The sequence below is a fragment of the Pholcus phalangioides genome, unplaced genomic scaffold, assembly GCF_987345545.1.
Source record: "Pholcus phalangioides strain wild (caught in Gottingen) unplaced genomic scaffold, Ppha-v1.0 ptg000004l_1, whole genome shotgun sequence".
Taxonomy (NCBI): Eukaryota; Metazoa; Arthropoda; class Arachnida; order Araneae; family Pholcidae; genus Pholcus; species Pholcus phalangioides.
This window is the reverse complement of record NW_028301597.1, coordinates 15,306,786-15,334,209: the sequence shown is the minus strand read 5'-3', so window position 1 is coordinate 15,334,209 and position 27,424 is coordinate 15,306,786. Positions and strand designations below refer to the sequence as shown.

The following is a 27,424-nucleotide window of genomic DNA, read 5'->3' as shown; positions in this document are numbered from 1 at the left end:
TTATGAGCAACATGGCGGATGAGCTTCGCAAGTTTGAATCGTGACTGGGACCACATTGACAACGATATAACAGATGGTAATACATTCTGCAAATGCAGAAAGCTCAGGAAACGCTTCATCTACCAGCATATTTAATTAACTAAATAAGAAATTCCCCAATAAAGATATTTAAATCAGAGATTCACTCCCCTACTATCCCGGTGCTTCTTTGTACCTCAGGCGCATCTGCTCTTTTCATAATATACCTACAAAACAAAATATAGTTTCAGTTATTCGCAGATTTTCTGTATTCGCGGGGACTTTCGGAATGTAATCCCTGCGAATACCGACTGCATTCAATAAATGTCGCCGACACTATTTTTATTTTTCATATATACAGACACAAGGTTTATTGAACTTCTTTTTCAGAAATATTAAATGTGATGCCGAAAATTCCTAAGAGTGTGCCCGTATAAATAAAAAAAAAACTCGTCGATTAATGTAATCAGCAGAAATATTAAAGGCTGTCTAGACTTCCATCTGTCTTTGGATGAATGTCTATTGCTTTTTTCGGCAGCTGCTCTATGTTATTTACTATTTAATAAAATTCTAGACACATGACCCTTCGGGAACACTTCGATAATTCTCTGAGAGTTTTGAAGCGGCGCGTGTGCGGTCCTTCAATGTTTTTAGATTAAATGAAACAAAAATAAATCGGAAAATATGAATATTTTTATTAATAGAAATATATGTTTTTACATAAGCTCTTATTTACAATCGATCGACACCGGATACAACGACATCAAAAACATTCAAAAAGAAACCGAGTAATTTCATCCTCCACACGCATCACGATCCAAAACTTACCTGTTCGAGCCGTTTTTTTAATTATCATTTTGGCTCAAGCAAACATGAATCTAGCACCAAACGAAAGTGCTCGAAACAGCCTATTTTGCAATTTTTGAAGTGGTGCAATAATTGTGTAAATACATGCTTTATTCCCGGAGAGAATTTGTGTATTATTTTTATTTCCATTAACTCACAAATTTTTAACCAACCCAATTTGACAATTACAAAACTGCAATTCACCAACTCAAGCATAAAATAGCGCGTTTATTCATGGCATATAGTTATGTCTATATAAACTGTAGTCCGAGTATCAAATTATTGAATGAACCTGCTTTGAGCGGATCATAACGGTAATTTTGCTTTGTACTAAACAAAGAGCGGGGTGTGGCATTTAACTGGCGAACTCTTGATTCTAGAGGTATACTTCCAGTTAGAAACAGTTTCCAAATAATGTGTCGTACTCAAATATGTCATTCATGTTTCAAGGGGTTGTATAGTTATTAAAAAAAAATTAACTTTTTATACCGTCCTCGTGTACCCCAAAACCAAAATATAAAGTTGTTTCTCCTGATGCCAACAAAAAAAAAATTCCATGTTTTGAAGTGCAATAATAACGGAGATATTCGAATTAAAAAAATGGAGGAAATTTATGAAAAAACAGCTCTAAATGCGGAAAAACCGTTTTACCCGCATTTATATATATATAACGCTGTTTTCTCCCAAATTTCCTGTTTTTCGAATTCGAATATTTCCGTGCATACTGTACTTCGAAACATGGATTTTTTTCTGGCATCAGAAGAGAGAAACAGGGAAACAACTTTCTATTTGGGTTTTGGAGCATATCGGGCTTGTATAAAAAGTTGATATTTATTTTTTTAATAACTGTACAACGCCTTGAAATAGGAATGACGTATCTGAGTACTACACGTCATTTGGAAACTGTTTCTAACTGGAAGTATACCATAGGTAGTCTAGGATCAACGGTTCACCAGTAAATGCCCCCCTGTTTGCTATGCATTCTGCATATATGTTACTGACAAAGCCCGAAGTTGGGCAGTTCGCGAACTGGCCAGTCTAGTTGACCCTGTTAATGTCCGAAATTCGGGCTTTAGCCGGCCCCTATATATCGATCCCCATATATCCCTATATTGGTACTTATGATTCGGGGTCATTGACGCGTTGGCGTTTTTCTTCCTGATCATTATAACCCTTTATATTTATCCCTAGCTAATCATAATTATTATGATCAGGTTACCGTGGTCTCCAAACAATGGGTTTCAGTCCTGTTTATTCCTTTACGCATGGTTTGTTAGTTCTTGGCCCCAGTATACGTAGAAAACCCGGGCAGCACCGGGTATTTTTGCTAATTATTTATATTATAGAGACGAGAAGCGTACGTTGAATGGGGGAAAGGTATTGCTTTTAAGTAAAAAGTCTATCGAATTAGACATGTACAGTAACAGCCAGGGAAAGTGCTTTAGCCCTTTTAGACATTATGCCTTTCAGTCCTATTTGAAATTACCAGCTTTTTACTGATTCTATACGTTAGTATTTCTTGATACAGCAATACATATTCAAAAAATATTACTATAATTCTAAATTCGTACCAATGGAAACATCTGGAATATTAATTACAATGAAATGAATGAAATTCATCCATTAAATGGTCATAACTAGTTTGAGGCGTCGATTATCGAGAGATGGTGCTTACTGACAATATTTACACAATTATATCATGAAAACAAAACTAGTAAACAGAATTATTTTTCGGTCCAAATAAATACTAACAAAAATTGGGGAGTAAAATAAATGCCAAGTACGAAAGACTAGATACCAAGCGGAAACGAAGGTAAATTTTGGGAAACCCTGAGGGAATAAAATGTTAGTCTTCTGTAGCTTAATGGTAGAGCACTAGTTCGGACTACGAGAAGTTGGTGGTTCGATTCTCCAAGGAGACGTGCATTTCCTGTCAGAAAATCATCTTCTCCGCTTGGTTTCCCGTTTTTCGTACTTTTGTATGAATAGCGGAGAGAGACATCGTTTCTGTCTCTAGGAAAAATAAATGCCCTGATTATACCCTGATCCGTTATTTCACCAAGTTCAAATATAAGCCTATGTAATAAAAGAATGTGCTAGGCTCATTTTTTAGAAAAGAAAAAAATGGCCTAGGACACCGAAGGTTGGTTGAGACGCCCTAAATCACTCATAGAAAACAAAATCACAGTATCCTTAAATGCACGAAACCACATAAACTGCTTTCACATGGACGTGGTCCGTTCATCCTTCGTGACTCCGTTCGGAATCGGATCATCATCACTTTGCGTTCCACCGGTTCTTGGCGACATTGCGTATTTATCTTCGTTATTCAAGGGCAAGACGGATATCTTTGGATTACTCTTCTCATCGGGTTTAGTCGTCTCTTCTTTATCTTCGTCGTCGTCATCGTACAGGTTTCTCAACCTCGGACTCAAAAACCAAACGAAGATGTCCGTCATGCAACCTAAAAACACAAAAGTGGCAGAAACCCCGTGCAACAGGTATCGGAACTTGTCGGCGTCGTATATCCAGCAGTTTCCGGTCTTGCCGCAACTCTTCTCCCAAACAAGGCAACTGGCATCGGTCAGAGCTCCATATATCAACGGATAAGGGATGAAGGCTGAAATAGGAACAAATACACAAATCATTGTTCTGATCCTCTTATTTGCTCTCATAAAAGGACAAAGCTTCGAGAAACTCATCGTTGTTAAAAACATTTTTCGAAACAAATTCTCATCCAGAATGAATCGGAAAAGTCGTTGAAGTGATTGCATTTCGATTATCAACTTCGATGTTATGGAATTATCGTGCCCTCTTTGTCCCACGTGCCCTTTGTGGTCCACACATGTGGAATCTCAGGTTTAATGGTTTTGAATGATAACCCTCTACGGTCCCTTGTATTTTTGAACATAAATGGAAAATTCATTGTCAAAAAACCCATTATATCAATTTTTTCCCCAATTTTTTTTTTCTTATTTTAGAAACTACATCTTTTATACATATACAAATATAAGGCCACAACAGGGAAAATTTCCAACGAGGTGGCTGAGAAAAAGGTGCCCATAATAAATATGGATGTCATATATCTTGAAGTTGGGGGTTCCCAACTTCAAGGCGCAAATGCGAGCCGATCTACCCGTTAAAAAGTCTCGCCACAGAGAGCAACAGTCCTACAACGATAAATCATTTAATCACAACACTTCACTCATAGTTAGAAAAACTGGTAACAGATGGCAGCACTACACATAACAAGCATTACACAGAAACAAACTTTACGCCAGGTTGCACTACACGTACACGCACATTCCCGCAGGTACCGGTTCGTTGGGGTTCGTTGGGGGGTTCCGCGGGGGGGGGGGGACTCGGGGAAAAAGGGTTCGGGGATCCATGACGTTCTTAAGTCAGCCACCTCGTTGGGCAATTTGCCTGTTGTGGCGTTGTATTTGTATTTGCATTTCAAAAATACAGCAACCCAATTAAAAATGCAATTACAAACAATATATATATACATGATAAAATATTATACAATGCCCATAAATAATACTTGTGGTTGTCTTTTTCTAAGTATGGATAGCTTCTCGATTTACCCCAACATGTTTATCATACTTCTTTTTAAACGTGTCAATTGTGTTAGAATTACCTACTCCCGGGGAGGGGGGGGCGTGTTAGTATCATTTCAAAATATGTCTTATATGAATGCAAAACTTTTATATCTAGAAAAATACGATTCCTTGTCGGTTTCATTTTTTGAGAGCTGCTGCAATTTTACGTGATTCATAAAACGGCACAAAATTGAGAGGATTCAAAATAAAATTCCAGGTAAAAAACTACTCAGTTTTCTTTGCAAGATTTTATCTGTTCATTAATAACATTAAAATCAAGGGAAACTGTAAGTTTTACTCGTAATTAAAACACTAGAGGTTTTTAAATGATTTTAAAGGCTATTTTTTCAACTTCAGAACTGAGGTACACATATGTGCAGCTAACTTTAATGGTCCTAGTAAATATATCAACCCTAATTAATTAATTAATTAACTTTTTTAATGAAATTCTTTCTAAGGGGCATTTTTACGTGCAATAAACACAAAGCAATCTAAGAAAAACATTAACAGCCGATTTTGGTTCAGGTGTGAAGAGGATATAATGCAAATTAGTAATTCATAAGAGGAAACTATTTTCGTTCCTTTCAATTAAATCTCACCACTGGCATTTACGAGAGATATCTCGCCTCCTTAAACCCTCTTACATTTACTTCGTCGATGACAAGCTCAGATAATTCTAAATTTGCTTCTTCTAAGAACATTTTTTTCCATCCCTCACTTAACTTTGTCAGATCAACTGCGTCAGTAGACGAAGCATTGCACCTCCTGACGAAACTATCGCATTTTTTATAAAAAATGGACTTGGTCTGTTATGGTTGTGAACCCCTCATTTCTGTTTTTCAGAACAAAAAAAGTATTCTTTTGAATAACTAAGTCTAACAAAAGCTTCCGGGAATAAGAAAAAAAAAATTCTTCTTGAAAAAAAGATGTGACATTTAACAGCGGATTTGGTTACTTTTACTGTGCCAATTATAATGCGGATGAGTGAGATTTATAGAACACGGAAAGAATAAAATACGTTAATTTATACGTCTTTGTATAATGGGTCCCCATTTGAAAATTATCAAAAACGCAGGACTTACCGAGCAATGAGAACACTCCATTCAGTGCTCCAAGAGCTATACTTTTATCTTCAGGATCGACGCACCTGAAATAAAGATGCGCCTAATTGTTAGTTCTATAAAATCAACGTTAATGAACTCGATCGAAATGCACTTGTATCTTCTAAGCCTACGGAACAAAGCTTAGTGATAACAGTGAAAATAATATATTATTTTATACAAACTTACCTCAGGGTGACCAGCGTGTTTCCTACTCGAGCAGTCGATGATAACAGTTTTCCTATGCTCAGTACAACTATGAAAGTCACCATCCATTGGCAGTCGGAATCGCAATAGTTCTTCAAAACTGAACCCATAGAAAATTCGTGCTTATCATTATGAACACATTGGCAGTCTGTAAATATCTGAAGTCATAAAGGAGAAAAAATAATGGAATTACACCATATCTAGTTGCAATGCATCTATCATTGCTTCATTGCTACTTATTGCGTTGAAAAGAAAAAAAAACACATCTCAAAATCCCTCCAATTTGGTCATTTTTCACATCATAACTCTCAACAGATATTATTTATGCTGTATTTTCACAACTTAGAGTTTGATACCTCTTTTCCATCACTCGTTTCGTTTCGACTTGAACAACCTGCAAAGCAGGGCGAGAAATAAGTCGACACACCGTCCGGTCCGCAAACGGGAGAAAACACTTTCGTTGAGCACGAGCAATTCGCATTGCATTCATTCTGTAGATTCAACCTATAAAGGGTTATTACATAATATTACCTTATTATAAAGGTTGCATAGCTAACTTCTCTTGCCGCAAATTACTGGCGAACTGTTCGTCCTAGAGACATATTTCTAATTAAAAAATATATGTATCCAAATAACGCGTGGACCTCATTGGACCCATCATTCATATTTGCAAGGGGGTTGTATAGTTATACAAACGAAAAAATTAACTTTCACTACTAACACCCTATCCTCAAAAGTCCAATTAGAAAGTTGTTGCCCTGTTTCTGCTGATGCCAACAAAAGAGGGCTGCGCGTTTCTTACGTACTATATTCGCTTAGATATTTGAATTCGAAAATCGCTGAAAATCGCGTTGTCCGTTAGTTTATGCTGTCCTTTCCCAACTTTTATCGGATTTTGAATACAAATATTTCAGCGAATATAGCACGTAGAAAAGTGAAATATTTTGTGAGCCGCAGAAAAGACAGGAAACAATTTTGTAATTTGGATTTTTAGGGCAGAGTAACCAAATTAAAAGTTAATTTTTGTTTCTATTTTAACCTTTTAAGCGATTTTTAAAATTCAAAGGCGTATTTTATAATTAAATAAAATATGCCTCGATCCGCATTATAACTGCCATATTGGAAATAAAAGCATGTTAAGAACCCACGATATTTCGTGGTGACCGAAATAAAGAAGATCAAGTTTGACGAGATATCTCGTGATTGCCGCTGTAAAGGTTAACAACTATACAACCCTTCGCTATATGAATGACGTATCTGAGTTTAACATTTTATTTGAATACTTTTTCGAACTGAAAGTATACCTCTAGAATCCACGGTTCACCATTAATTCGCGGCAAGGGGGGGGGGGGGTTAGCTATGCACCCTGTATGTTTCACTTATTATAAAAAGTTCCCTGCCACCGAAATCGTGTTAAAAATGCGCTTTATGCTATCCATACCTGAATCCATCTTCTGCTACGCTCGTACCCGAAAGATTATAGGCTGGGCATGTTATGAACATGCAGCATATCAGCGCGATGACCGAAAACGATTCGGCTATCATTATTCCTCCAGTCATGACCCGTGGCCTCGGTCGGAATCTTCTGATAATGTAACCACCGAGAAGTATCCCGATTTGCATACCAACGATACTTGCCGGTCCTGAAATGCGGAAACAACGGATCGTGTGTTAATGGGAATTTACTTCAATAAGATATGACATTAAAATGATTCATTAACGGACATCATTGTATAAGCATTAAAGTCTAAAGCATAAGTAATAGATGTGCATTTACTCTCGGTGCAATATCGGTATTTAATCTCACATAACACATTCAAATTTTAATGGAATTATGAGTCATCACATTAGGCTTTCAGATTAAACTTGATTATACACAGATATAAATACCGTGCTTGAGTAATTTACATCATACATACTCATCCCATGGCCAAATGTGGCCCACGACCTAATTTTGTGCAAATGAATTAAGCGGTACATAACCAGATTACTTGAGTGACTGCAGTTCATCAAAACATGGCACATTTTATAATCATAGGCGGAGATAGACGTGAAAGGCTGAAGGGGTAGCACGATCATGATGATCATGATGTCAATTCATATACAGTCGAATCCCATTTTAACGAATACCGTTATAACGACAATCTCGCGTTTTAACAAGCACTTTCCTAATCCTCCAGATTAGTTTACATAGGAACAATGCAAAAGCCCTGAGTTTCTTTATAACGAAATTTCGTTATACTGAAATGATTTTTCCAGGCTTTTGGAGTTCGTTACTACGGAATTCGACTGTATATATACATATGCAGGGTGTTTATCATTAGTTCCCGTACTCGTTTTTCCTCAAAAACTAACTCATCCGAATACAGTCAATTTTTCAGGACATCTTAATGAGATCATGGGATTTATGCAATAAAAAAGTCGTTAAATTTAAATTTTTGGCCACCAGGTAGACAAGTGGCACCAGGAGACAAATAAAAAGCGCCACTTTTTCACCTGGTGGTTGAAAATACAACTATTTTTTATTGCATAAGACTCTCTACCATGGTCTCATTAAGATGTCCTGAAAATTTGGCTGTTCGGATTAGTAGTTTTGAGACAAACTATTCAGTGGAATTTTAATTATAAACATCTGTACATTAGAATCAGTCGGCTACGTCGCTGACTCTCCTCGTGTCTTCTCCCATGCTTTTTAATGGAGTGCAGCACATTCCCAAATCACTTCAGTGGCCCGCAACATATTTACAGATCATTTAAGGGACCTAGAGCACTCTTCCAGATCACTCAAGTGGCTTGCAGCACATTTTCACTTCAATTAAGTGGCCAGAGGTACAACCTCAGATAACTTTAATGACCCGTGCCGTATTTACACATCACTCAATTGACCTGGTCTAAGGTTTAAGATCACTAAAGTGACCTGGGCGCTGTTCTAGATCACTCAAGTCGGCGAGGCACATTGTCACTTCGATGAAGTGGTCCGTGGTACAATTCTCGATCACTTAAGCGGCCCGCGACACATTTATAGATCATTCAAGTGACCTGAGGTACAATTTCAGGTCAAATAAGTGCCCGCGACAATGTTTTCGAACCAATTAAGTGGCCGACACGTTCCAGAAAGTCACACGACTTGAGTATATATACCTTTTTTCGCCCACAACGTTGTCCCACTCATTTTTTTTTTTTTTTTCACAAATGTGACTGTATGTTTCCAACTTTAAAACTCGCTCCGCCAAAATTAAACAAAATTCTGATTTTCCAGGAAGTTGAGCACCCTTACTCTCAAACCAGTTTATAGGTTCAAACACGGATATTTATTTATTTACACTCTTTTTCACACCGTGACACAAAACACTGCCTGAGAGGACGTTTCTTTTAAAGAAGAGCAAGAAATGAGAATTAAAAATTCCTAGTAAAAGAAGATAAACTTACTCTTGTAGTTGACCTTTCCTTTTATAACCGGCGAATGAACACAATTTCGAACTCATAACGCTAAGCTACCCATGCAGTTATAAACATTTTCTTCAAAATCACTTACTTTAGACAATGTATAAAGTGATTGACATCACTTTACTTTAACCTTTATGGCTGTCAGTATTCAAAATAATTGGCGAGCGGAGCTTAATAATCTATTACTTAACAAAGACAGCTGAACCAGAGTAGAAAAAAGAAAGAAATATAACGGGAAATAGCTCATTAAATCCGATGGAGGAAGGCAAAAAAAAAATGTTTTTTGGGAAAGTAACGCAATTGACAAACTTTATTATATTAGGGGGGAAACCTGTTTGTTGAAATCATACGTCACCTGAGTATAAGCTGGCCTTGGATGCAGACTGGCGAAATTGCATCTCCATGTATTTGGGAAGCAGCACGTAATATCCGACGATACCATTCAAACGAAACACTCCTCCTAAATAATGGAACAGCAGTATCGGGTTCTTTCCCAGACGCTTCATCGCTTTTCCCATTCCTTTGTTAAAAAGAGAAGACGAATTTCTTAACGATCTACATTTGGAACAAAGTGAAACGGCAACCATTCGGAAACTATAATAACCACCATCTTGATATAAATCTTGATAAATCGGCAACTATATACAGTTTGCTCTTTCTGCCCTAACTTGTATTTTTATGTACTCAGCTTGTTCGTGTTGTACTCTATACACCGTATAAAAATAGTGTAATACTTTCACTCACGTGTGAAAATTGATATAGAGCTGTATACTATATATTATTAATTAACCGTACATGCACCTCATACACATTTCTATTTGGAATTTATAATGAATCTGTACATGACGAAAAATGTGTTTCAAGTGTATACGTCCCTAACGTGTTTATGTTGCCAGATTTATGCCTGTTTCGTGTTCGGTGGTGTTGTCATCTGTCCTCGATATCTTGATGTAAAAAGAGTTACATAATACTTTGATCTGTGTTTATACAATACTCGCGCTCTCTAATTGGAGAAACATTTCTGTTCGACGCGGATAAAAACAAGTTAGAGATGTTCAACGATTAATTGATGAATCCGTCATTTTTCCATTATCTATCAAGTTGTTTTCCGCACTATTTTACTATTTTTCATAGAAATGACCTCAAATAAAAAGAAGATTAAAAAAAATGAAAAATTATTTGACCTTTCAGCTGCTGAAGTGGCGATTCCGGCGGTCCATTTTGCGTGTCCTTCTTTTTGGAAAGCGAAGCCGGCAGTTTTTTGGTCGGGAATCTTCGAGGAAACAAAATCATCGGCAGAGAAAAAACTAAAATCGAAACACCGAGTATTACGAACCCGAGCCACCAGGCGCCGATCCATCTCGGATCTTTCTGGTCGAAGCCTGGATCATCTAAAAATGAATCAATATACACTAGAGATGTAAAATTCTCGATAATCAATTCTTTTTGAGAATATTCTCATTCAGGAGAATATTCAAAAGTATTCTCTGGGATGGCTACGGTAATAAATAACTTCATCTAACGCTTAATTTTTGCGTTAATATCTAAAAGATATGCTTAGCTTAGGAATAAGTAAAAAAAATTAATATTAACCTGATTACATTAGTAAAAAAACTATATTTTGTTCGATTTTTCTGCAAGCAAAAGTGACTGTGCACAAAACATTCAAATCAAATCCCACCATTGTTTGAGGAGGCAGAAACTAATCTCAATGATCACACTCTAAGTCTAATTACTGTATTCACAATAATAATTCATACTTAAATTCTGGATTAACATATATTTTTGTTGCACGTCTAAAAAGATTCATGATTTGCCGAGTCTTATTGTGAAATGTATTAGAATATTAGAATCTGCCAAACCGACAATCAGTATAGTAGTCCAAGCATTTTTCTTTTAAATCAACAAAAGCTTCATCAACTTCAAGCCCGAGAAATGAGGAGAAAATCATTGTTGAAGCTGTATTTAAAAGAAAATCCATGACACTATAAAACCTATCCACCATGCTTCAGATATTTTGTATCCTAAATTTTCTGTGGTGGGGTTTAAGCAAAGATGAGCATGGATCAGAATTCATTCACCACTTTCAACTACAGAAGATACGCAATCGAAGTAATTTTCTTCAGAACTGCCTGAATATCAAGAAAAATGGAATTTATTGGAAAGCCATATTGTGCCGGATAATGTTACACCTCTGACATACGGCTTCTCATACGCACGCAAGAGATCTCGTATTCAAAATTTCAACGTACTGCTACTAGTTCTGCTTTGGTGGCGCTTCTATACACAGGAAAAAAAAACCTTCGAGAACGTTCCCACCATTCTCATAATCTCATAATCTCGAATTTGTCGTCAATTTGACGAGATTTACAGAAAAATGCGTTAATAATTATTTACATTTGAAAGATGGCATAATAAATGATAAATAATGATCATTTACATAACTTTCGTAACAGTATGTTACAGTCTGCGGAAAACATTACTGCTGTCTCATAGTGAAAAGTAACATGCATTGAAATGCGTTTAAAGAGCAAGAAGTGTCGGCACTTTATACGTGAAGAGGAAATTAATTTCTTGCTGATACAAAGAAGTGGAAAATTATAAAGTTTGTAGAAAAATGGGAATGAGTCCACATTCCGAAGAAGTGCGCAGTGATATGCAATTGATAATTCTTATTGTTGTCTGGTCGGCTATATCACTCCGATAATACGAAATTCTATGCAAAAAATTAGACCAAAAATCAATTTCACGACAGAAGAGTTCTGTTCGTTCTCTTGTACTAGAACGAAGCAATCCGAAAGATATTTTAAAACAGATAAAGCAGCAATTTCCAAAAATTTATAACCTGACAGAGCAAAAAATTGACATTAGTTCATAACGAAACAAGTCCATTATAGCGATAATTTTCGTGATTCTGAGCTCTCGTTATAACGAACACTTACTAATTTATGAGCTATTTTTCTCTTTAGATTTGTGTAGTTTCATAAACGAAACAACCTAATTTCGCATAACGGCAATTGTGAAACAGCTAGTTATTGGCTTTGAAGCTGCTTATTTTAGCTTTCTTACAGCGCGACGTTGATATTTACGCATATAAGGTGAACAAAAAAGGAGGTTCTGCTGTATTTATGTGGTTACTGCGACACATATTCAGTACATCAAATCTGGAGAAAAAACAACGCGCTGAAATCCTTTTTTTACTGTTAATTTTCATTAAATTCTGCGTGATCACGTAAATGAAAAAAGATGTTAAGATGGCGATCTGTTGCGTTTGTTGATTGCTTGCTGAACAGATTGTCGGTGACAAAGCTCAGTTCATAAACGCAAATAATGGAGCGCAAAAATGAAATACTTCAAAGAGGTGAATGTTGCTACTTACGGAAAGGATCCTCGTAATACTGCAAGCAAACGGAAGATAATAGAAATCCAAGAACAGGCCCAAGGAGTCGCAAAGCAAATAGAGTACCTGTAACGAGAAACCTCTTTTATGTTATATAAAATCAACATCATCATTATTATCTTGAGACAAAATTCCGAAAACTTTATACTTCGAAACACGTTGACAAAGCGTCAGCAGAAACTTTTGGTAGCTCTGAAGCGATTAAAAAACGTATGTGAGTATTCATTCATTTGTATTTTATGATTTACGGAAAATTCACTGTGACAACCATTCACCGCTACGCAATTCTCCAATAGGAAAATTCACCGACAACAGTTCGTTACCAGCGAGTGAGAGTGACCAAATCAGTTGGTGAATGAACTAGAGAAAAAACTAGTGAGTCTCTCTCTCTCAGTGAGTAACCTTATGCCTGCCCGAGTGAGTGAGTGACTAAGTAACCGTATGAATCCACTGATTTGCTCACCTACTCACAAACTCGTTCATTTGCTCACTTACTCGATCACTTACTCACTCCCTTTCTCATTCACCTGTTTACTTGCTCACTTACCAGCTCATTTTCTCACCTGCTCACTACCTCGCTTTCTTACTGGCTCACTCACCTGCTAATCCCCTCACTCACTTTGTCGATGAATTTTCCGCACTCAGTGTTTTACGGATATTCAATTAGCTATGAAATAAAACTAAAAATATAGTTTTATTTCACAGTCCAGATATTCCCTTGAAAATAAGAAATTAAAAAAAAACTCTCTGAGGCCGGGATTTACACTATAAAAGTTTGATTAAATCCTTTTATAAAACTTGAAAAATTCAGCCAATAAAGCGACATTCGAGCAAATGTGACCGATAGTCTTACTGGTTGAATTTTCAAATTTTATAAAAGAGATTTTAGAAAACGTTTATAGTGTAATTCCGGCCTTGAAAAGTTTAAAGGTTTTCCGGCCTAATAAAAGTTTATATAATCAACTTAATGTAAAAAAAAAATTATAGAACCAGTGTTCAATATGAACCGAAAAATCACGTCAGTGTAGTGTGTTTCGGCTTTTACGGAGATTGGGTCTCGGTATCACCTCACACCAGTGTTTCTCAAAGTGTGCGTCACAGCTTCTAGGGACGTCTCCACTGTTTGTCAGAGGTGTCGTGGTGAACTGGCGATATTAATGCGTGACTGTTCGGTGCGTTGAATTGGTTCTTTGTTAGAGTAAATTCTGTGAGGACGCGGGTGACAAAAGTTTGAAGACCACTACCTTACATCCTCCAAAATTACTATTGTGATCAAAATGTTAGATTTTAGGGGTTACTGTGTCAACTATAATGTGTTCTATATCAGCGTGTCTCAACCACTGGTCCGCGACTATAACACCCTTAAGTCGGGTTTTCCTAGGAAAAGTTTTTCTACGGTGCGTGCAACGTGAAAAAGCTGATTGGTTAAAAACCTGAAATTCAAGTTTTCTGACCAATCAGCGTTTTCACGTTGCTCACGGTGAAGCAACTCTACTCCTAGGGAAAACCCGGCTTTAGTGATTTACCCGCTTCGCCCCCCCCCTTCCCGTTCGAGGAGTTTATAACAGCTTATGGTTCTATATCGGGATGGCCAACTTCTTTATGTATATATTTTAGAACACATTCGCCATATTAATGCTACTAGAATTGTCAAATTAATTTTGTAAGGTCATTATTCCTCTGATAGTCTCTTCATGCATCTAATACGGTGTATGTGTAATCCTCATTCCTGAGACTTTTTTACCTTCGTTCTTACTTGCAGATGTCGGTCAGTAGGTGTCTCAGCTATTTTTGTCATTTTTCCCGATAAATTGTTTGTTTTGAGAAGAAGAAATATCCAGGTGCTTATGATTGCTGTAAAAATGGCAAAAAGACGCCGATTCACCAAAGAGAAAATTTTTCATAAGTGAGCAAAGATTGTAAAAATCTAGAAGCAGTGGTGATGAAAATTCAAAAAAGAATGAAACTCCCTCAGGCAAAAGCTTTGTGAAGCAATCAAAATTACTGATGATGGATGTGTGAATCAGACTGAAATTATACCTCCAACAATGCCTCATCTGAAGCAAAATGAAATGTTACTAGGAACAATAAACGCAAATCACATTGAAGCCGCCAATGGAAAACCTAAACCCAATAATGGTACAACAATAGGCGGTAATAATATACAGTCTATCGGTAGCGAAGAAACTGCTGTAGATGGAAGTGTATGAAATATACCTATACCACCCTTCCACGTCGATAGGACGTCAAGGATTCCAAAACAGTTTACGAGAAACTCATTGCTTACAGATACTGATGCAATGGTATCTGTAAGCAATGGATACATCACAATTATGTGAATTTTTTTCAAATCGAAATCGACAAGCTTGTTTGAAACCCTTCGGAGAAATCATCGTCAGCTGCTTCCAACTGCGAAAAAAATAAAGCAAGATCACATTCGTTGTTATTATTCCAAACCTATAAGAAGCGATGAGACACTGAAATATCCTATTCGAAATATAGAAAATACGCATCCTTCAGTCTCGAGTTTCCTCCACACTGGCGAGCACCGAGAGAGGTCGTTTGCACACAATGCTTTAAAAACTATGTGATAATAAAACTATATTAATAGATCAATTGGTGTCACTCACTAATGATAGGTATTATAACTCTATTCTGTCATAAAAATATTATACTATGTTCTAAACTATTAAATCGTTTAAAATTGCCGGAAAAGTTATGGGTCACACAGACACCCCCCCCCCCATCTTTCTAGGTATAATCCCCAACGTAGGAAATGGAGTTTTGTTGCTCACGGACTCATGATTAATTTTAATGATAATTTAAAAATACGCATTATACCCCCTTCCCAATGACATACGATGTTCTTACCGAAATACAAAGGAGAATTTTTCTTCTTGACGCTATCGTCCAAGTACGACGTCCCTATTGTGTAGAAGGCCAGTGAACCGAATCCTTTCAAGAAATTGCCGAAGAATAAGAGAGGAATGGCTGTAGACGTCACGGACACGTCGCATCCGATGTCTCGGCCTTCGCCGTTACACTGCTCGAGTTTCTTCTTGTCCGGAAAATAATGGTCACTCCTGCCACTGAGATGAGCTGCCGATCCGTAGATGAAATAGGGCACGGACATCACAAAGCAGCTCATCACGGCCACCATCATTCCGGCGGCTACTATTCTCGGTCTGTGTGATTTACCTCCGAAATAACCGAGAAATACACCGAATAAAATCGGGCTTATTTCGTCCGCGATCATTATGATGCCCGTCGTTTTTGTCTCGTACGCATAACGCTTTTCCAGTGTCGAAAGACATCCTACGAGATAACTGAAGAAAGCGCCCTGCAAAACACCAAGTATACTGTGATTCAGCAAGAAAAATTTTGGACTACCGAATTTCTGTATCCACGCCGGTTTGAAACTTCCAACACCACACGAGGTGTCTTCATCGGTTGGTAACTCTTCGCTATTTTCGGAGGCATCACTGGTAGGAACTCTCGTGTAATCCATTTTTGTTGCAATTCTATTCTCGATCCTGTTTTCCATCGTCCGTCGGGTTCCGGTCTGGTATTCCTATTCGTTTACTCAGTCGTAGCTATCTCGCATGCTTCTGATCACAAAAAATCAACTTTATCCAAAGCGAGATGAATTTTCTAAATTATTATTCACTCGCGCCATCAAAAAACTACCTGGAAAATGAATAGGTGAAGTCACTCGGCCGTCTTTCCCTGATGAACAAACACATTCGATGTTTACTGAAATTCGCGTTTCCTCTTCCTATGAAACTCTTGGATGAGACGGGCAAGAAAAAACTCTTCCGGGCGCGTTATCGGCCGTTGGATTGCGATGCTGGAAAAAATTCGCAGATAGCAAAATACAGCTTAGAGTCTTATATCTGATGCCATAGGGTCAAGCTCTTTTAAGGAACATGATTCTATGCCGATGTGAATCACGTGACTCGTGCTATCAACGCGAGGGAGGAAAGATCTGAATGGAATCTTATCTTAGAACGGAAAGTCACTGAACAATTTACCAAAAAAAGAAGCTGTTATTTATTTACGATAAATCTCCGTGCTAATATTGATATACATATTATCTCGAACATGCATGTGTGTATAAGAAAAAATAATACATAAAACTGATGAAACGTAAAAACTAAGCAACGTCGAATTATTCGAGGGGCAAACACATACACACAGATACCGCAAAAGACCTAGAGTTTGATTTGATGAATGTCATTATGTCATTTGTTTGCCTCGAGGGAAACAGAACCAAGAAACACGTATTTCTTCAAGAGGAAAAAATAATTCATTCGGAATTCACATTTTTGAAACAGAAAACTTACCAACATGGCCCATGTACAACATTGTGAAAAACCATTACATTTTTAAGAGGTATATCATGTCTTCTCCAGTAGGCGTACTTCACTTCATTCTGTACTTGGTATTTGAATTCTACTGTTTGAATTTACCTTGACAACTGCTCCAAATGAGAGCCGTTGACAGGAATGAATCTTTATAAACTGCACAAAAGTATAAAACGACGTTTTTTGTTGCGAGGAGAACCTTATGCCTTTGTTGATCGCTGAGTTTTTGGCAAAGTATTTTTTTCGGGTCAACTATGTATAGGAACTATGGTGAACGCAGTGTAAGCATATCTCATGGAACTTCTATACGTATGTGATTCGTTATATGGTTAATGGTTATACAGCAATACCACAAAGTTACGCGATAGGTGGGAACAGTGACACGAAAAAGTCGAAAGCGTGTAAGTCAGGGTGCACTTTTCCATAGAAATACATATAAATATTAGTTAATTGGGACCAAATTTTAGGAAGAACACCTGTCTTCTTTCTTACTATGACTATAATGTTATGGTAGTCTTCTATGACTTCATAAATTTAACTAGCGTTGTCACTGCAATCCGGTTCGGTAAAAAAAGACTATTAAAATTTGTATTTGCACACTAAAATCTGTGCAAGTGAAAAGTCACGTGTTAAACGCTTTGAATGTTTTGATAACACCTTGGACCATCGAAAGAAATGAGCTGCTCGTGTTTCAAGCAAGAAAACTAATTTCGGCCACGAGTTCAAATTAGTTAAGAGTTGCAGATCCGGTGCATTGTCTTTAAAAAACAATACATTAAAACCAATTATTATTTTTTGAACTGGAATTGCGGATAATTTTTTAGTTGAATCCTCAGAAAATTTTCCTCGTGTACCAAAGAGTGTGTCACGAGGTCTACAAATGTAAGTAACAAACATTGCGCGATTCAGACAAAAACTTGACATTGCAATACAATTTAACACAAGAAATGGAAAAAAAAAGGAATAAAGTCACCACATTATATGTGCAATAACAACATACGATGCCGATTCAGAAGCACAATATAAAATCAGTCGATGCCACAAGATATCAGGAAAAACCATTTTATATATATTACTCGTATTTCACGCTGCTCTCTCCCAAATTTCCTCCGTTTTTTATAATTTGAATATTTCTGTGAATATTGCACTTAGAAACGTGATTTTTTTTTTTTTTTTTTTTTTTTTTTGGCATCAGGAGAGACAGGGAAACTTTCTAATTGGAAGTTACAGGACGGGGGACAGTACAAAAATTAAGGTTTTTTTATTTTGTTACGCGCTGTATTTTCACTCTTAAAACTGGTACAGAGTAGTTTTTGAACGCCTATTGAGCATTTTTCAAATTGAAATCGTACCTCTACGACGAACGGTTGATGAAATAAAAGCCATGCTAGCACTCACAGGACGCCCTGTATACAGAGTGGTTCACAAAGGATGGGAAAAACTTTTAAGAAGTGATGGTACAAGCCAATACAGACAATTGTCACCAAAGAATGCATGGTCTAACATGAAATGCAAACGCGTTTCGAAACGGCCGCTCCGCAAACGTTAAAACGGCATTCCTGTTGAAATTTATCGGGAGAAAAAGAACGCCATGCATGCAAATGCAACCTGGGCAACAACAAGAAGAAACTGTAAGCAAATTTGTGTGCCAGTGAATAGCGGACGCCAGCCCTGTGAAGTTATTCCAGCGTGTAACAGTTCTAACAGTTGCAACATATGGGATAATGGTGCACTTTAGTAATACTGAGTCCGCGCCTTTTATTCACTGTAACGCAGATTTTCATACGGTTTCTTCTTCTTTCCCAGGTTACATTTGCATGCACGGTGTTCTTTTTCCCGATAAATTTCAACAGAAATGCCGTTTTAACGTTTGCGGAGCGGCCGTTTCGAAACGCGCTATCGCGTCGGCGTTTCAAGTTAGACCATGTATTCTTTGATGACAATTGTTTGTATTGGTGTGTACTATCACCTCTTAAAGTTTTTCCCATCTTTTCTGAATCACCCTGTATAAAATGGCCGATCTTTTTGACAACAATCAAAAATCCCACCAATCGGAAGTGAGTATTCATAAATGTACATACAGCAATGGTTCTTAACCTTTTTTTTTCCTTCCAAGCAATGCGACTTAACTGCTCGCAATGCTTGGATAATACGTTTTCTATGTTAGAAAATTCAGTTTTTTTTTGTAGTCAATTACATTGACAATCGATTAACTAATTTTCTATGAATACTTTTACTTATTATTTAATGTCCGAAGAGTTCCTCACTTATATTGATATTCCAGCCGCATCAACTATAAATTAATGTTTTTGTGATACTTGCCGGAAGTTTTTCCTGCGTCATATTCACGACAGTATGAAAAATCTAAGCACAATATGCTAATAACACGTAGTACAAATGTTTATTTATTTGCACATCCCAACAGGCTGAGCCCAACCTGTTGATGAAAAACCACCACTGACATAAAAATACTCAAAATACAATAAAGTAATGAAAATATAAAAGAAAAGTAAAATAATAACAATAATTATTCATGAAATATTTGCACGTTAAGAATCGTCAAATAAACTCATAATGCAAACATATATAAATGTTAGTACCAAAGCCCGAAGTACGGCCACGTCTAGAATAGGCCAAGAGTTTCGGCCAAAATCCAAATTGAAGGAATGATTCAGACTTTGACCGGCCATTTCGTGAAGTGGCCGGAGATCCCTGGCCAAAGCTCGATGTGCTGATATAAAATGACCCAGTAGGAGCCAACTAAATTTTTTAATTGCCAACGTGTGTGATATAATTATGTCTATATATATAGCAGTTGTATTGGACTAACTTCATGTGACGAGAGAAAAAGTGAAATTTGAGAGGGAAAACTGTAAAAATAATTATATAAACATATCGTTTTTTCGGCCAAATTTTGGAGGAAAAAAATGATTACCGCATCGTGACTGTAGTTTGATGGGTTGCCATAACTAACGTGGATTATTACCATAATTATCACGAAAAAATACACCAACTGATGATTCAGACGATGATCCTGAATCATATCTTTTGTTATCGAACTTTGGTCAGGGATCACCGGCCAGTTCCCGAAGTGGACATTAGCCGGGTCAATATTTAACGAATTTGGTCAATTCGAAAATTACTTTTTGGCAGCAACAGATCTACATAGTGGAAATACGAAGAAAAAATCCCGAAAAATAGATGAACAAAAATTAAATATACAAGGATAAGTAAACAGAAGAAAATTAATATGAAAAACAAATGAAAACAAGAGAAAAAACTATGATGCCAAAGCACTCTTAGAGATAATAATAATAATAATAATAACCACATTATAAGAGAAATATGTACAGTACCTAGTGGAATGAGGAATTTTTATGAAAAATATCTATGAATTCCCCCGCCGTATTATGATTTGTTTTCACATGCTCTCAAACTGGGTGAAGTAACGTTCGTGCGAAAACAAATCATGAAATAGTTGAAATAAATAATGGTATTTTTTGTCAACGGAAACGGAAAACAATTATGATCGCTAATCGAAAAAGTAACTTCTACTACGAAAATTTCGTGCGACATATTTCTGCATGCGAAAGACAAGAGATGTAGTGTAGAAATATTGGTATGATTCATATTAAGAACTGGAAAATCATATTATAAATTATATTATATCGTATTATAATTTTAACCATCATTTCTATTTTCCGGAATAATCAGTGAACATGTATTTTTTTTCATCTCGCATCCCCAAAGATTCACTCCCGCGGTTAACAGGCAATGCCATAGCGCAAAATTATTTCGTTACGTTCAGTACAGGAACCTTAAGTCGCGTTTATATCAATGGTATATCTTCTTTATAGAGGTATGACATGTTTCAGTAGATGCCAATCAATTCATGTTTCACATATATTCTTGCTGATACATAAGTTTTCAAAGTATTTTCGTTACGAAATCTTTTCCTGAAATGCAGCCGATGCGAAAGACCGTAAAAATAAAGGTAAAAGCATTCAGATCTCGGATTTCAATAGAAATGTTGAATAGAATGGATATTGAATGGAATATGCGTGAAAGCCACATTGAATTTTTCATTGCTATTCAATTCGTATTTATGAGAATTAAAGAACCTCAGATATGTTATTATGTATATTCATCGTGAAATAGGCGTTCGGAAAATTTTTTCCTGTAACATCCCCCCGATAAACACGTTCATACCATTATATCCCATCTACTCCAAGAGAATCTATGTGCCAAGTTCCCAATTTATAACGTAATGTAATAAATCGTACGTTTCTGTTTATTTGTTTTTAGGAACGTGACTCTGAATAATATGTAATTTTAGGAAGTGATTTTCAAGGCTTAAGAGAAATCCTTTGAATCTTGTTACATATACAATCAAACTCAATTCTTGAAATTGTAGACAATCGAGTCAAAGAAATTCGATAAATACTATCATATTATCATATACGTGTCACTTTGCATTAACATGTCCCACACGTAATGTATTAGTTTAACATCAATTTGCACACGCTCACACAAAAAGCTCCGACAATTTATTTTTTGTTAAAGTCTCTAATACGCATAATAACATATGCAGGATAGACCGTTAAGAGGGCACATAGAGTTTGGAGGAGGGTGCACAGGAACCTATAAAGAAATTTTGACACTAACTTTAAAAATGCATTTTTAAACCAACAGAATCGATTAATATACCATGAAAAACTAACTCGTTGAAGAAACAAACGGGCGTGAACTTCATGGATTGACGATTTTTCGTGATCTAAGAAATTTGATCTGACTTGGTTAATTACTTCAAAATACGAGATTTGAAACAAACAAATTTTGGATAATCGATAACAATTTTTATGGAAAAGAGACACACAAACGTAAAAAGAGAAACAAGGATTACGTATTACGCTTACCTATGTAAAAAGGTGTATTTTTTTTCTTGATGTTATCGTCCAAATATGAGGTTCCTATAGTGTAAAACACCACGTTCGAAATACCTTTAAAAAAATTCGCGAAACAAAATAGCCATATTGCCGATAAAGACACGGTGTGGTCACACTTTTCTCCGAAGTCCGTTTCTTCACATAACTGTTGCGGGTGACGGGATGACACAAAAGACGATCTATTCAGTGAACCTATACTTTTGCTTCCGTAAATGAAATAAGGAGATGCCATTATTATGTTACTCAGAGTACCTAAGCACATGCCTAACGCGAGAAGCCTCGGCCTGTGAGCCATGCCACCAAAATACCCAATAAACGCACCCAAAAGAATCGGGGCTATTTCGTCGATGACCATGATGAGTCCGCTTATCTTGCTGTCGTACGAGAACCTCTTTTCCATCGTGCTCATACATCCGACGAAATACGTCAAGGTGCCACCATGGACTATACCGCACAGCGAGTACATTGCGAGGAAAAGCTTTGGCGAAGCGCATCTTTGCAACCACGATGGAGTGCATCTTCCGAAGCCGCACATGACATCTCTGTCTATGGTGTCGTCAAACTCTTTCTTTTTACTCTTCACCACTGGAGTTAGAACCATTGTACTCTCGGTGATGTGCTTCTTTATTCCCAGCCCCATCGCACTTTCCACTCTCTCCCGGGTTGAAACGGCGTGTAATAGCAATCAAACGTAGACACGATTAATGTTGGCAAAATCGCGGTCTTTGCTATGAAGATCCACTGAGTTCAGTTCAACTCTGTTCGAGGTCCTCACAGAAACTAGTGAGTAGATCACTCACAACACACGAATTATCATCGTCTAAAGAGCGACATAAAAAAGCACGTAATTTAGTTCTTTTCTACAACACGTGTTCATTTTTTTCCGTGAAAAAGAGACAAGGAATCGGGTCGCGTGTTAACAGGGGGAAAAAAACAAAAGCGCATCAACAATGAAGAGCATGAACTTGTGCAAACAGACCAGGGAACACAAGCAAACACATACGTACAAACCAACCGTTCTCATAACGCATCTAACCTTTTAACGAAGAAGAGGCAAAACGAGAAGGAAAAAGAGACACCATAACAAAAACAGGAATAGAAAAAGATACTGTGTTGCATAACATGTGAGGCTTCACCCAGTCAGTCATGTGGTCGGTCATTTTGCACGAGTAATACGGTGGGGGAATTTCCATCCCCTTCCCACCTGAGATTGGCGAACTTGGCGATCATATTTGACCTGCGCATATATTACGGGTTTGCCCGTATTTTAATGGAATGCGCGCCTATCATTTGTGTAATGATTAAATAAATTTTAAGAAATTATGAACACTAACAACAGTGGAAGCACTGGTTCTTCACCAGGGTTCCTTTGACCTCTTGGGTCGTCCTTGAAGCAATTTGGGGGAGGGGTACACGAGCTTGGTTGGGAAAAAATTTCCCCATTGTTTTTTACATTGCTATGTATCTTATTTTTCTCCGTGCTGTGTCTTATTTTTCTGTACGTCTCAGGTAAACGGCCCCTGTGTCCATTTTCGTCAATATTGAAATAATACTATTATATGCAGTACTTCTGTTACACTAAGCATAGGTATAGGACAGACACCAAGTCCTAATTCAACAAATAACCGAAATATTCATGACATAAAGGGTCCGTAAAAAACAAAGACTTCAGAACGTCTGAGATAAGCTAAGTTCAAAACCTTTTTCATAACTGTTATTAGTGTTTACGTTTTAGTATATTTTATTCTTGAAAATAAATGCAAGTTAAAACAAACAAAATACTGAGTCTACAAGGTAAATCAACATATAATTATCGCTGTTATGCCATCTGTTGAAGACAAACGAGAATTTCCCGAAATTTCCTGACCAGAGCTATTATAATTGTGCATGTTATTTCTGATGTAATATACATATATATTGTATCGAAATAAAATACCTTTTATATGCTATTTTTCCCAATTTCTGTTAATTTAAATGCTTTTTGAAAAGTGGTAACTCCAAATTCCTCGAGAAGGGAATTTTTGCGCCCCCTCCATAGATCGATCCTGCGTTCTTCCCTGGATTGTGTCGAATTGTTAGCCGAAGGGAGCAAAAGAAAGACAATCAATGCAATGCGGCTGTAGACAATAAAAGCGAAGGGTAAAAACAAAAGTTGTCGATCAAAACCACACCGTTGAATAACTATTTCCGATAATTTTGTACTCTTTGGCAGTTCTGTGATTTTAATGGTTCATTCCTTTATTCATCAACGGTACTTTAGAGTGCCAGGTTAGTTAATTTGTTTTATGTAACTAAGTAATTATTTAAAAAAAGTTGACTTTTCCTCTATTTATTTTTTTTTTTTTTTTATCTTTGGGGCCGTTCAAGTATTACGTCAGCAAATTTTAAGCCATTTTTGACCCCCTCTCCCCCTTACAAGCAAAATTTCGTCAGCACTGCCCCCTACCTCCGAACGCATATTGGTGGGATCAGAAACGTACGCGGGAGGGGCAGCATAGGGGGCTCGTGCGTCTTCCCCCCCCCCCAGACGAAAAAAAAATATTTTTTTCTTGCAAAAATGTTTTAAAAAAAATTAAAATTTCGAAAGAAAATACCTTTATATGTCATTATAATCGATTTCTGTTTATTTCAATGCTATTTGAAGGGTAAGAACTCAAAATTTCTTTTTTAAGAAATTCATTGCGATCCACCCTCTAAGCCATATATGGTAAACCCTTGACCTACAGACCAAATGTGGCCCTGAAGGTTATCTGATGTGGCTTGCCCTCAAACCTAATTTTTTTTAAGTGAACTAAGCGGCAGATTTTTACAAATCGCTTAAATGACCAGTGGCACAATTCCACAGCGTTTAAGTGGCCCGTGGCACATTTTCCGATCACTCAAGTAGGTCTCAAAAATCACTTAAGTAACCCGCGACACAGTTCCAGAACACTTAAACGATCCGTGGCACATTTAGTGATACCTTGAGTGACATGTTGTATACTTTTAGAGTACTTAAACGGTCCCCAGTGCGGTTCTACATCACTCAAGTTACCCGCGGAACATTCCCAGATTACTTGAGTGATCCGTGGAATAATGATGAGTGATACGGGGCACAGTTCCAGAGCACTTGAAGGATCCGTGAAACATTTAGAGATCACTAAAGTGGGTCTGTAAGGGACTTATCAATAGGAAGAATGTTAGTTCAGGTGTCCAATAACTATCGAAAGGTTTTTCCGTTTTTGGCGCACCGAATTAGATGACATTAAGAATATTTTATATCTTCATAAAGGGTGGTTGATGACGTAAGCATTATCCAACACCCCACTCTTGTCATCAAAAGTCAGCAAATAGGAAACACCCTCCCCCCATCGATGCTGACGTAATACTTGAATGACCCCTTTAATCAAAATTAAAATGACCTACCAAATAATTTACATGATAATTACTTATTATTATAATTTTCTATTATGAATTATATTTCTATATTTTTATTGTCATTGAATTTATAATTTTCTATCATCATTTTCTTCTTACTTTTCATGATGTGAGTAAATAAAGAATTAAATAGGAACATCCCCAACTGCAATCTCTGCGACTGAAAGTCGAACATTCTGAAGGGTTAACTGATTAATACGCTCTCAAATGCCAGCTTAATTAATTTATCTCCTTCAACTAACGCATATGAAGTGATACGGCAAAAAAAAAAAAACAATCGTAAAATCTTACCAAAGTAGTAAGGCGCATTTTTCTTCTCGATGTTATCATCCAGGAATGAAGTTCCCGTCGTATAATACAGGACGCACGAAATCCCTTTCAGAAAATTCCCAAAACTAAGCAGCCATATAACTGAATATGCCACGGCGTGGTCGCACTTTTCCCCGAGAGCTGTTTTTCCGCAGAGCTGTTGCGATTGCCCTGACGCCACAAAAGACGATTCAATATTCGTCGAGCTGACGTGTCTGCTTCCGTAAAAGAAATAAGGAGATGCCATCACAATATTACTCAATGTATTTACGAACATGCTAAATGCGAGAAGTCTCGGCCGATGAGCCAAGCCGCTAAAATATCCAATAACCGCACCCAAAAGAATAGGGCTTATTTCTTCAGAGATCAGGATGAATCCGGTTTTCTTGCTGTCGTACGAGAACCTCTTCTCGATCGTGCTCATACATCCGATGAAATATGTCATGCTGCTACCATGTAATACACTGCAAAGCGAGTACATAGCCAGGAATAATTTCGGCGAAGCACATCTTTGCATCCACGATGGAGTACATCGTCCTAAGCCGCATAAAGCGTCTTTGTCTGTAACGTCAATAGCATCGTGGAATACCATTTTCGGACTCTAATTATTCATTTCAGGAGGAAAAGCCAGCAGTTCTGATAAACAGTTCTCAATGTTAATATTAACAGTTGTGATGATAACCAAGGAAACGTGATGTAGGTTAATCGAAATCTTTGTGGAATTTCACTCTGTTCGAGGTCTTGGGATTGAATTGTGGATAAGCACACGTAAAAAATTATTCACCGAAGAGCTAGAGAAAAGAAAATATGCAAATTTCACTTTTCTTTATGGCTCGTTCATTATTTTATCTGTGTAGATCACCACCATGAAATTAAGGCAGTAAAGTTAAGAAAGTATCCTCTTAACTGCTAATTTAGAGATTAACGAATCGATCGGGATGAACGCAGCGAGTGTTTTGACCTTGTGATAACGTGATGGATTTGTGCAGCTGATCGAGTTTAGTTTAGCTTTTTGAGACGACGTCGAAATCAAAATAGAAATTAAAGGCGCTAATATGTATTTACACGAGTGTTAACCTTAAATTTCTCTCTCTCTCTGTCTGTCTGGTGCCAAAAATAGCTCGTCGATACTAGACAAAACGGTCAGACACCCGCACTCCATCATCAGCATCACATAGCAGCTGAGAACATCATGGATGCGTAACTCTCAACCTCTAAAACCAATATCACACCAGCGCCTCGGGACTTCAAGAAAAACTGAAGCTGGAAGGACTTTAGGCCTCGGCCTATATGATAGTCCTATATTTTATGCCAGATTTTTTTCTATCTTCCTCTCAACTTTATTTCCTACCATCCCCTTTCAAAAAAAAAAAAAAAAAAAAGAAATCTCTACAAAAAAAACTTTATGATCAACAAAAAAAAAATACTTTTCCATTTTTAACTAACACTTTAACTTATTTTCTACCATTACTTCCCAACCGTCTAGGATTCTTGTGTTTACCATATCAGCATTTTTGTGTTTTCCATATTTGTATTTCTGTTGTTCCCCCCATTTTCTCTTTTCTTTCTATCTTGGACTGTGACGTGCATTGTGTAATTTTACATTATGTGTGGTTACCATAAATTTTAATTTTTTTTTTTGCCCCCATATACTTTGAAAATGTATTCTCATGTTTGATCAGGTGGGTTGGATGGATTTGATGGACTGGAGAGTGATGCTACTTTTCCAACAGATACCCTTTACGTTAGAGGTTCCGTAAGGAATATT

At 37.0% G+C, this 27,424-nt stretch overlaps 2 protein-coding genes across 3 annotated transcripts; both read right to left on the bottom strand.

The window, feature by feature from the left end:
- Positions 1-693: 693 nt before the first annotated feature.
- Positions 694-22,626, bottom strand: LOC149086597 (solute carrier organic anion transporter family member 74D-like). 2 transcript variants are annotated; one of them, XM_089230974.1, is made up of 9 exons: positions 15,492-16,416; positions 12,600-12,686; positions 10,405-10,611; positions 9,576-9,740; positions 7,215-7,416; positions 6,130-6,277; positions 5,756-5,931; positions 5,549-5,613; positions 694-3,484 (listed from the first exon to the last, which is right to left on the bottom strand). In XM_089230974.1, exons 1-9 carry the CDS (start codon positions 16,162-16,164, stop codon positions 3,087-3,089), a joined length of 2,121 nt encoding a protein of 706 aa, XP_089087100.1. In that variant the 5' UTR covers positions 16,165-16,416; the 3' UTR covers positions 694-3,086. The 2 variants fall into 2 exon arrangements, with proteins under 2 accessions (XP_089087100.1, XP_089087099.1); XM_089230973.1 differs by lacking the exon at positions 15,492-16,416 and adding an exon at positions 21,901-22,626 and having other exon boundaries at positions 2,941-3,484.
- A 56-nt stretch (positions 22,627-22,682) lies between these two features.
- LOC149086596 (solute carrier organic anion transporter family member 74D-like) lies at positions 22,683-26,248 on the bottom strand. The gene is made up of 2 exons (XM_089231882.1): positions 25,639-26,248; positions 22,683-22,750 (listed from the first exon to the last, which is right to left on the bottom strand). Exons 1-2 carry the CDS (start codon positions 26,246-26,248, stop codon positions 22,683-22,685), a joined length of 678 nt encoding a protein of 225 aa, XP_089088008.1.
- Positions 26,249-27,424: the final 1,176 nt, after the last annotated feature.